At 38.5% G+C, this 12526-nt stretch overlaps 1 protein-coding gene across 2 annotated transcripts in view; it reads right to left on the bottom strand.

The window, feature by feature from the left end:
• Nucleotides 1–12526, bottom strand: part of STK32B (serine/threonine kinase 32B) — a gene marked incomplete at its 5' end in the record, with an annotated part of 176929 nt that overhangs the window by 47280 nt on the left and 117123 nt on the right. For both annotated transcript variants that reach the window (XM_082758674.1, XM_082758673.1), the window contains one exon: nt 6255–6292. In XM_082758674.1, coding sequence (XP_082614800.1) covers nt 6255–6292 — 38 coding nt within the window. The remainder of the gene's footprint in view (nt 1–6254; nt 6293–12526) is intronic.

Here is a 12526-nt window from a genome sequence, read left to right as displayed (position 1 = left end):
GCCTTTGCCTGTGGCTCAGAGGGCTGCTAATTTACTGTGGAGTACAAGCAAGGTGTCCTGTGCTGCCATGGGGACACCAAACAGCACTTGGTGGGAGCTGGGGGAGGGAGAGAAGCTGTGTCTGGGATGAAGCTAGAGCAGGGGCTGAATGGGAACAAACCCTGGGATGGAGCCAGAGCAAGGGGTGATGGGGAACATTCCCCCTCACAGTGCAACCCTGCTGAAGTTTTGGCAGTGGAGGAGGGCTGGAGGGATGGTGAGGCAGAGTTCTGCCCGTCTGCACACAACCTTCAGTAGTTTCAACCTCTTTGAGCCCAGGGATTTGTATTTTTAAAAAAAATAATAAAAAAAATAATAATAAAAATTCATGGTGTAAATATTTCAGGTGACAAGAAAACTCCAGTTTTCTATAGGAGTCTTTCTAATCAGCCTCTAAGACATTTTTACATTGACTGTTGCATGTAGGAAAAAGAAAGATAGCTATTACTGCAGTAAACATGCCACAATACTGGCTACTTCATGCTGTTTCCAGTATTTCAGTTCATGGGAACATTTTCCCATCTGAGCTTCACGTCTTTGTACTTGATCTCCATTTCTGGATATTATCTTGAACAACAAGTGATGACCAAACCCAAGCCCAGTACCCTCACTCTCTCCACAGGTGTCAGGTATTGAATTGGGGAGCACATCAGTACCACTTGGGTTTAGTTGTTAAGGGCTATAAAGACCAGGAGCACACAGCAGGTTCAGCAATACTAACTAAATTCAGATATCACAGGAGAAAAGCTCATTGCTTAATCTCCTTGACTGCATGACCCCTTTTGGTAATAAGAGGCTGGTAGAGAGAAATGAAGACAAAAGACCACATTCTTCTGGTTCTCTGCAGAGTGGTTTTTATAAAATTTCATGTATAACAACGCACACATACTAAGCAGAAAATATATCAATGGCAGTTGTTTTAAGAATTGCATTCATCTAGAGGGAGAATTTGTAAGTTAATACCTACAACAGTGTGTGGCTTTTAGAAGCTTTATGGATGCACCTCAGAAGTGCTGAATGCATATATACCTCACTTCTCCAAATCCCAATATCTGAGCGAAACAACTATTATTATTTTTTGTTAAATGAGAAAAAATCAGAATTACAACTAAAACAGGTCCTTAAAGGTGGCTGAGGCTGGCTGACTAACATTTAGCAGAGAAAAAAAGTACATGATTTCAAACCTTATTGAATTTCCCAGGGTAAGAAATTGAAGGGGTGAATGTGAGGGCAGAGAGAAAAAAATATCAGACTAGAGTTAATACTACCAGCTCAATATGCATCAGAGCTGATGGCAAATATCAGCATAGAAACGTTTTGGAGCAAATTCAGATCCAGTATGTCCTCAGAGGGTCAAACCTATGAACTATTTAAAAAACACCTCTTTGGGTTCATCTGTACCATGTACAAGAGCATCAGCTTGTATCCTGGTGAACTTGGCATGACTTGGCAGCCTGCCACTTATCATCAGGGAGACTGTTAGAAACCTGATGTTTCTCTTATAGGTGGATTCAGAAAGGCTGTGTGTTTCAAAGGGATAAGCTGCTTAATCGCTGTGTAGGCATGCAAAGCTTTCAAATATATTTCCAAAGTGTAGATAGCTTCAGGTTAAAGAGGTATGCTCAGAACACTCTGTTAATCAACATCAGAGGGTTAAATGAGATAAAGTCCCTGAATATTGTCTGTGGATATGATGAAGATAAACCCTACTGCAGACACACCAGGTACATCTTCAGTAGAGACTTTATGACTCCCAGACAATGCACAATGTTGCCAGTTATGCTGTTCAGAAGTCAGTAGTTCAGAAGTCAGGGATCAAAGTATTGAATTTATGTGTAATGTTGTAATGTTTTTTTTTTGTTTGTTTTGTTTTTTAATTATTATTTGTTTTTGTTTGTTTTTGTGTTTTTGTTTTGTTTTGTTTTGTTTTGTTTTTTTCATCCTATTTCTGGTTTTAAGGCCAAGATTGTTTGTTGGTTGTATTTTTCAGCTTTGCTGTTAACTTTCAAATGAGAGATGAGATTCTTATATAACCAAGGAAATAGAGTTTTAAGGAAAGCTTTGATGATCATAAAATAATATGATCATACATAAAAAGGCACATAAAAATGCCAACTTTAGTCTGCCTTACTCCCTCATATGAGAAATGATTACTAAATAAAATTATCACTATTAGAGATGCAAAAATCCAATCTATAAAAAGAGATTGCTTTTTTTTTTTTTAATATCATGAAGATGGAGAATAAGGTAAATGTAAGATATTATTCATCAAATTCTGCAATTTTAGAAGCAGGAGACACTTTTTAGAAAGTAACATTTCAAAACAGATAAAAGAAAACTCATTTCTTTCATGAAGGATGGTGAACTTCTAGAACTTGTTTCTCCATGTGGTTGGAGCAATAATAGCAGCAACTTCAAATAGGAAGTAGATGACTGCATTAACAAAAGACCATCCAGATTCTAACAGGAATATACAAAGATAAAAAACTATTAACAATGTGGATAATAGGGAGTGCTGAATCATTTGATAACTAAAAGTGGCAAAAGGCACTCCCTGTGATGAGTATCTCCTTTTGCCAATGGCTGTGACAGAATGCTGGCTGAGATACTGTGTATGATCCTACAGGGAATTCTTCCTTGGTAAGCCATGCAGGGATCTTACAGGGTTGTGTGAAATAATGCTTTGAAATGCTTGCCCAGGAGGATATAAAACCCTTGCAAATTTTCTGTAAGTAGAGCATAACAATGGTGTGGTCACCCTGCACAATGCTAAACCTGGATGCCTAGAGCAGAGCTTTATGATTTCTGCAGGATGACCAGAAATGTTAATATCAATGGTACTACCACGTAGCTATAGAAATAGCAAGTAATCATCACTGGAAAAAAGGCAGTGTACCAATCTGTTTGCCATATTTTTTCCTGTGTTTTAGCCATTCCATGTCTCTTCAGATGACATAATAGCTAATAGATCCTTAAGACATTTTAAGGCATCTTTAATTTCTTTGACAATTCAAGAAAAATACAACATGGATGAGATTTGCCAGCGCTCAGTTCTAAACACTGTCATTTCAGACATATTGATCTAAACCATTAAAGTGAAAGGAGTAGTGGGGGAAGCAGAATACTGTTATTATGAGAATTCTGTAACGTTTTTTTGTACAACAAAACTGTGTTCTGTACAACACAGTAATAATAGCTCTCCTGAACCACAAGCTAGTCCCTTCAGCTATCATGGAATAACTATTTCAGATGCATGTTAGCAGAACAGAGCACTACTACTAAATTCAGAGATTAGTGCTAGTTATAAGAGAGCTTTCTGAGAAAGTAGAGAGGCAAATAAAATAGAAGAGCTTTATGGGTGGTATTTGTTTCCTTAGCGAGGTCTAATTCTGGTTTAGAGAGAGAACTGAAATGAAACACCACACTGCTTCTGCTCCAGCACACTGAAAACATTCTTAATCTCTCTACTCAAGGAAGATTTTTCTATGAGGGAGTAAATCTCTGCAGGAGGTCATCTTCTGGTAGGGGCTGGAACATTATTTTCAGCATCTGTTTTCCCAGTTCTCATATAGCATTACACGTCTTGTGTTCATCACACATTTATATCCATCAATGCAACAGAACCTCTGCTCAGCAATGTTGAGATGTGGCTTTGCTGAAAAGTACATGGGAAAATTCAGGCTTGGTCTAATAGAATGATTTTAAACAAGATACATATATTTCATGATTTTTTGCTTTGATGTTTAGATTAACCTTTTTTATGGATTGAGAAAAATCTCCTGGTTTTGCTACTTTCATATTCCTGAGGTAGGTTTCCTAAGTCATACAGATAAATTGTAGACCAAACTGTAGACCAACTGGTGAACCAGAAATATCTATGATCTTAGTGTAAGTTATGAAAGTCAGTCAGCATAATGTGATTCTGTGATTCTGTAACGGCTTGAAGATGTAAAGCAATGTGAAAGGATCTTCAGCCAAAACAGGTTTCTTTAGTGAGGTCAAAGAAATTTAATTTATTGAGACAAACTCTCAGTCCTAGATTTTATGCATATCCAATTCCGTAACACTTTTGGGTAAACATGGTTGTTTTATAAACTGTAAGAAAGAATGAAGAGTACAGTGAAGCATATGGGAAACTGTTATACCATCCTGGAGGCCACAGGCTAAAATAAAGTTCCTGTGCACCTGGTTAGACCTTTATCAAGTGAATATGTTATGCTTCTTATACAGCCTACCATATTTACTGTGCATATATTGAGCACATTTTTCTGTTAAGTGAAAGCTGATGGTTCCTTAAAAAATATGTTATTGTGATATGTTGCAGCGTAATTGAAGTTTTTTGGACTTCAAGGATAGGATTCATCTGGCTAAATGCAAATCTATGAGCTGGTTATCCACACAAAACTTCCTAAGTATTATTCACTGAAGAGAAATACATGCTAGTGTTTAGTTCAGACATCCAAAATAGATCAGGTTTAATCAGATTTAAATCAGATTTAAGTGTGTCTACATATTTCTGTTATCTGTAAAAGAAGCTTAAGATGACTAGCATGGTACAGATGCCTGTCCTATTGGTGTCACATCATATAGTGAGTGCATGAACTCTTACCTAGGTTGGGAGAACTACATTTCCCAGTCACATAATTGGTTTGTGAGCCAAGGATCTGTGAGCTGATTAATTGTGCCAACCTAGGCCTATCTGCAAGCCAGGAGAAGCATGGTTATTACATCACTTGTCTGCAGGTGTGCTATGAGGGAGCAGCAGTATGCTGCTTTGCAAAAAAAAAGGGGCTATCCATCCCCAAATTTCCAAGCACTCTATAGATATCTTTGCTGATCATTTTATAGTCACCAAAAAATGATTTTGCAGCATATTACTGACTCTGGTATTGCTTCTTCTCTACAATACTTGAGCTCCCATAGGAAAACTCTTCCAAGAGGCTGATTTTATGCTGTAATTGACCTTGATGAGGGGCAAGAAGAGATAAGGGTAACAGTACTTCAAAGTCTGTCAATCAGAGATTTAACACTCTCATAGTCATTTCACGTTGCCTTTGACATCTTTAATTCACCCAGGACTTAAAGACAAGAGATTTCTATTTCATGCTTATTTGCTGATATTTGTGTCTAGGGAACATTAACTCTTACGAGTCAAACACTGAATACCCAAAGTCCTAGATGGTTTAAAACTCAAATATGATTTAGCTTTATTGGCTTCAATATTCCCAGGGACAAACTCCAGCTGTTTGAAATGTTACCTCTTTAATCAATTTTAACTTGTATACCCAGCAGCTCTGCAATAGATTTTGAAAAATAATGGTAACTTTGGCATCATTTCAAGTCTGTATTTTCTCAGAGATTAACTGTTCTTAATCAATTTCTGAGGTGTACAAAGCAAAACAAGGCTTTCCCACAGCAGCAAACACACATCTTTTTTCCATTTTGTCTTCCCCTTGTATTTCTTTTCTAACCGATACAAGGTTAATGTTTTCATTATTTTTATTTTCTCATGTCCCTGTTATGAATAATTGCAAAAAAATGCAAGACATTTTAGAAAAATGCTTCTTATATTGCCTATATGTTTACACTGGAAAAAAAAATAGTATTTCATACCACTTATACCCCAAATTTTTAGTTTGAGATCATGGAATTAGTGTTTAAACTTCAAAGCTGATTATGTTGCCTAGTCATTTTTAGACATAATTTGTGCCAAAACAATATATGGTACCTCAAAAATGTTACAGAGACTTTAGATGCACATTTCCAAATTCCATATTTAAATTCAGGAAAATAATTTCAGATACGTACATGAGAAATAATTTGTTATTTTAAATTTTCTAGCCCTTCAGGAGTTCAGACGAAGAGAAAATAAGTACTTAGTACTGTTCTACTGGAAGATCCCTAAACAGTGATTGCAATGACTTTAATTGTGTTATTAAAATATTAACTTTGTTTTGCCAGATGTCCCTTGTGATCTCCAGTCATATTAAATTCCTTCATGTTCAGGTCTTTCAAGTGTCAGATCAGCATTTTTTTGGTTTTCGATAGGAAGGGATATTACAAAAGGTCCAAGATGGACAGAGGGACATGCAGAGAACATCCAGATTTAGATCGGAACCCATCATCTCAGGCTGAATGACAAAGCATGAGCCACCATGTTACAGAGAGCCCACAAATTAGAGATATCTGAGAGAAAACAGTCAAAATGCACTTACCGTGCTCATCCAGTAGTATGTTGTCAGGTTTGATATCCCTATAAAATAAGGAAATTAATACATTATATTTCATACCAAAAGAAGACCTGTAATTTTAAAGGTTTTACCATCTTGTTATGCAGGCCAAGTCATTTAAATTATTATAAAACCAATGAAAGCCATGTCATGCAAAAAGGCAAATGATTTTTATCTGCATCTTTTTACTGGCCTGAAAAAACATGCATACTAAAGAGGTTTTCTAGGTTTCCATTTCATGTGGTTTTGTTTTCATATGGTTAGCATTGACATGGATTTGGTTTTCAAGATAATATACATTATTCGTTATAGCAGTCAGAACAATGAAATGGAAGATTTGCATCTTGGAGGTGCCTGATTGCCTCAGGGACTCTGCGTTTGACAGACCCAAGAAATCACTTAATTGGAAACATCAGTGATCTAACCTTTCTGCCAGACCCCACTAATCTGCCATGCTCATGGACATGATCACTCACATTTTGTAGAGTCCAGCTAGCTATTTTATACTGCCTGGGTAAGTCTAGCAGATCCCTTTTTAGCCCTTGAATCCCCGCTTAGTTGTCTATAATGGCAGGTAGCATGTAGGGGAAGGAATGGGTCTAAAAGGAAGGGTGGAGATCATGATTTACAAAACATCAGCTTAACTCCGCAGTTCTTGGCACAAGGAAAATGTATTGCCTTTAAGATCAGTTGACCTACATTCAGGCTGCTCTCAAAAGGGATGGAGACAGCTTTTCTCCACCACTGCTGGGAATTCACACCCTTTCTTGGGCCAGAATTCCCCTTGACATGGAGAAATTCAAGGGAAAGTCATCTCTTCCTTTTGCCAGCCTGGCTTGTTCTCTCATTTGGCTCACCCTGTGGCTTGGTGAGGGTGTTGTGGAGCTGGTACATGGCATTGTCTTTTCACTGCAGCTTGCACCTAATGCGATTTTGGAGCAGTGTTCTTGCTGTGGCACTGCCAGAAGGGGAGATGCATCAGTCCACCTTGAGCAAAACATTTGCCCCTTTGGCTAATTTCTCCACTGATCTCAAAAGACAAGGCACTGCAAACTGCCAAAATCCAACAAATGAGCTTGCAAATGAATTCCAAAGACTTTTTTCAGTGTGTCTTATTTTAGCTAAGGGATGTCTTGATTATTCCAATTTAAACATTTCTCAATAAAACCTCTCCTGACTGAAATATATACTTATATACACCTAGACTTCACTAACAAGTTTTGTCCAATGTTCCCATAAATGGAATAAAATGGACTCTGCACTTCTCACATGGGTAAAAATAATAGAGTCACAGCCAGGTACATTGAGATCTTTCTGTGGCTTAATAATATCAGCGATATGTACAAAATCACTTGAAACTGTTTTCCCCAACTTAAATAAACAACAACAACAAAATAGAATTGGAATAGTAAAATCACTAGTACTTCACTGAGAATAAAACTGAGGAAAAGGAGAAATTCAGCTTTAAGAACTACTATCATATCTATAGCAATGCCATTCCCAGGGATTGGTCATTACAAGCCCATGATTTTTCAATTTTTTTTTTATTTTTTTTTTTTTTAGGAAGAGTTTGAACAATATGAATATGTGCTATGATTTTGCACTATAACATAGAGTATATATTTTTATTGCCACCAGAAAAGACATTGACAAATCTACTTGATGACTGCATATAACATCAAATGTATTCTACATGCAGTTGTATCTGCAACATTCAGAAAGTCGAGCAGTAAAATTAGATCCATGCTTGTCTTTCTGTGACTAACTCAGGCAGTAGCTTATACTTGGTACAAATGCACACAGACCATAGAGACTTTCCTAACTAAAGGATCTTTTCCACTACTGATTTTACTCATTTTGCTCTGAGGCAGGTACAGCAGGGTGTATTGCCTTGCAGTGGCAACCTGATAGACTCATAACCATGTCTCAGATCTCAACCTATTTTACACTGCTTTTACAGCAAGCAAATGTCATAGGTTAACTTAAGCCAGAAGGAGAACAAGTTTCCTATGTATGTTTTCCCCCAGAATGTAAGATACTGCTGTTTTCGGATCACGTGCTTGGAGATGCATAGATTTACATGACAAGTGAGAAAGCAAAGCACAGATTAACAGTGAAGAGTGTGCCTGTGTGCCTTCCAATAGCAGTTTGTAATGTGCTTATCATCAGTTTTCTGCTCAGTGCTAGATCAGAGCTCCAGAAGCAGCTTGTTGAAATCTCCATACACTGTAGAGGAACAAGCCCACAGCCACAACTTAGCACTTTTGAGGCCTTTGAGTGGCCAGTGGGAAGGATTCAACAGACTCAGTGTGAATACTTGGCAGGTCTAGGAGCATTGCAATTATAGTTGCTGGATATATTCAGAACTGAGAGCTTGCAGTTTTATCCAGAAGACAGATATTTCCTTTAAATAAACACTTTGGTTAAATTCATTTAAATAGTGAAAACACTGTTTATATACAAAGGTGGATTTAAAAGATAAAAAACTCTTTAGTTAAGCAGTTTAAATTCAAAAATATTAAATAAGTGAAATTCTGTTTTGACTACACACCAAATTTTCAGAAAACATTTCCCATCTTAGCAAGCATGTTCAAACATGCACAAGCAGTATATGAAATCCAGTGCCTTAACTTCAGGGTTTTCCTGCTATGCATATCCCCAGCTGAGAGGATGAATTGAAAGACTTGTTTCATAATCCAAGTATCATGAACTAGCTCACAAGAGAAACCTAATGACCTTTGCAAATAGCAAATTAACTTACATTAGAGATTCAGAAGAGCCCTGGGCTGCCTTCAAACCTTTCATTTACAGCTGTCTTTGACACTGATTTCACAACCACAACTTTCCCAGTCTGTACTGTTGCTACTCCCGCTCTTTTTTTTTTTATACACAGAAAAGTCAGACACTCATAGAAATGGGATTCAAGAGGCCTTCAAAGTCTTCACTCAGTGACAGGACCAAGCAATATAACAGCTGAACCAAAACCTCACAGTTGAAGACAGATGAGAAAAATATTGTGGGGAAAAATTATTCCACTTGTTGCTATTGCCTGTGAAAATTTTTATAGCTTTCTTAAATTGCCCAGCTAAAAATGTCAAATAAAGCTGTCTGAAAGCACATTAAGAAGGTGCTCCATATACTTTCTAAGTAATAAAGAATGATTAATCATCTATTTGTATCTTCTATAATGTCTAGACTGAAGGGAGATTCACTGCTTTAAGACATTCCCTCTACATGGAGGAAAACCAAGAGTGTTGCTCAACTCATATTGTCTGCATATTGCTAATCAGGGTCCCCCGAACTCACTTGAAAGGCTCACAATGATTATAAAGCATTAAGGTTCAAGTATTTTCAGTTTAAATTGCTGCTTCTATCCATGTTCCTTTCTGGTATTACTAGTTGGGGTAGAAGTGACTTTCTAAACTGAGAAATGAAAAGGTTGTACAGTCTCCATCCTTTGAGGTTTTCAAGACCTGACTAGATAAAAGCCAAACAACCAGGTCAGATACAACTGACCCTGTAGTGAGCAGAATTGTGGAGTAGAGGCCTCTGGGCATTCCTTCCAACCTGAATTAGTTTGTGAGTCTATGAAACAATGTATCCAATTGTCCATTGTTCTTTTTCCTCCTCCATTTAGCTGCAAGGAAGTTCACGAAAGATATAAAAGGGACTTGGAAAGGGACTATATATATGTATTCAGTGAGTCTTTGATATATTCCAGTGCAATTGGAAGCTAGTCAGAACTCCTACATGTTAAAATTTTTCCTGGGGCTTGAATACTCATGAGGAAAATAATAGGAATAAATAGCCTATCTCCAGAATGAAAGTAATTTAAAATTCAAATAACCTGCAGCTCATTATAGGTGTAACTTAATATTAATTTTTACATGTATCATTTGCCATCCAGATGTGTAGAGATACGGTCAGGAAAGCCAAGGCACAGATGGAAATGAACGTGGCAAGGGATGCAAAGAATAACAAGAAATTATGTAGGTATATTGGTCAGCAAATAAAGGCCAAGGAGAGTGTACCCCTCTGATAAGTGAGAAGGGAGAATGGTAACAACAGACATGGACAAGACTGAAGGTACTCAGCAACTTCTTGGCCTGTCTTCACTGCCAATCAGGCTTCCCGTGTCTCTCATTTCCCTGAATCTGCAGATGAGGACTGGGGAAGCAAAGTCCCTCCCACTGTAAGCAAAGAGCAGGTTCAAGACCACCTGATGAAAATGAACAAATCCAAGTCCAAGAGGCCTGATGACATGCATCCTGAATGAATTGATGGATGCATGATGACATGCATGTCCTGAATGAATTGGTTGGTGGAGTTGTCACGCCTCTCTCCATCATATTTGAAAAGTCCTGGCAGTCAGGTGAAGTCACTGGTGACTGGAAAAAGGGAAACATCACTCCCATTTTTAAAAAGGTTAGAAAGGAGGACCCATGGGGACTGGCAACCAGTCAGCCTCACCTCTGTGCATGGCAAGATCATAGAACAGATCCTACTGGAAGCAGTATCAAGGAACATGCAAGACAAGGAGGTGATCCATAACAGCTACCACAGCTTCACCAAGGGCAAATCATGCTTGTTCAATCTGGTGGCCTTTTATGTTAGAGTGACTGCATCAGTTGACAAGGGAAGAATGACTGATTTAATCTACTTGGACTTCTATAATGTCTTTGACACAGTCCCACATGACATCTTTTCTCTAAACTGGAGAGAGATGCATTTGAAGGGTGGACCAGATTTGGTGGATAAGAAATTGGCTGGATGGCCACACGAGAGATCAATGGTTCTATGTCCAGGTGGAGCATGGTAGTGAGTGGTGTTCCTTGGGGTTCTGTCTTGGGACCGGTACAGTTTAAGATCCTTACCAGTGACATAGACAATGGGATAGAGTGCACCCTCAGCAAGTTGGCAGATGACACCAAGCTGAGTGGTGTAGCTGATACAACAGAAGGAAGGGATGTCACCCAAAGGGATCTGGGGGCAATCTAGAAAAGTAGGCCCACGTGAACCTAATGAAGTTCAACAAGTCCGAGTGCAATGTGCTGCACTCGTGTCAGGGCAATCACAGATATGAGACTGGGAGAAGTACTCACTGAGGGGGATATGGGGGTTCTGATGGGTGAAAAGCTCAACACGAGCCAGCAGCCCAGAAGGCCAACTGCATCCTGGGCTACAACAGCAGAGTGGCCTGCAGGTGGAGGGAAGGGTTTTCCCCCTCTGCTCTGCCCTTGTGAGGCCCCACTTGGAGTGCTGCAGCCAGGTCTGGGGCCCTGAGCACAAGAAGAGTTTGGAGCTGTTAGAGAAGGTCCAGAAGAGGGCCACAAAGATGATCAGAGGGCTGGAGCACCTGTCCTATGGAGAAAGGCTGAGAGAGCTTGGGATGTTCAGCCTGCAGAAAGGAAGTCTCTGGGGAGACCTCATTGCAGCCTTTCAATATTTAACGGGGGCTTATAAAAAAGACAGAGTGCAAATTTTTGCTTGGGCAGATAGTGATAGGACAAGGAGGAATGGTCTTAAACTAAAAGAGTGTAGATTTAGATTAGATGTAATATGGAAATTCTTCACTCAGAGGATGGTGAGGCACTGGCACAGGCTGCCCAGAGAAGCTGTGGATGCCCCATCTCTGGAGATGTTCAAGGCCAGGTTGGATGAGGCCCTGGGCAACCTGGTCTGGTGGGTGACATCCTTGTGCATGGCAAGGGGGTTGGAATTGGATGATCTTAAAGGTCTCTTCCAACCCAAGCCATTCTGTAATGATTCTGCAAAGACTGCAAAGCATGTGGTGATGGTATGTGCTCTAAAGCTTGAAACCCAGAACAATTTCCAAAACGTTTTACATGTACTGCTACAAAATACCAAACAGGATGTCACTTTTGTTTTCTATTAATCTTGCCTAGACTTCAAATACTGATCTAGAAATGAAAGGCTTGTGGTTGGTGAAATCAATAGTTTCCTGAAAGAAATATTGAAAAAAAATATATTTTGTTGTAATTTAAAACAATGGTAGGTCTTTCAGGTTACCTGATTTCATGTCATTTGAAAGAAAACAAACAAACAAAAAAAAAAAGGTGTGGGGAAAGCAAAACAAAAAAGTCAAACAAACAAACAAACAAAAAAAATGCTGAGATTAAACAACAAATAGACTGAATTGTTTAGTTAACAGAAGAGATCTGTAAGATGTTATGTGACAGGTATATCAAATAATAAATAGTATCTAAATGGTCAGTAGAGCTTTTCTATTTGCTTTT

Source organism: Aythya marila (genome assembly GCF_965140915.1).
Source record: "Aythya marila genome assembly, chromosome: 4".
Lineage (NCBI taxonomy): Eukaryota > Metazoa > Chordata > Aves > Anseriformes > Anatidae > Aythya > Aythya marila.
The sequence above is the reverse complement of the archived record's forward strand: the minus strand, read 5'-3'. Positions and strand labels throughout refer to the sequence as shown.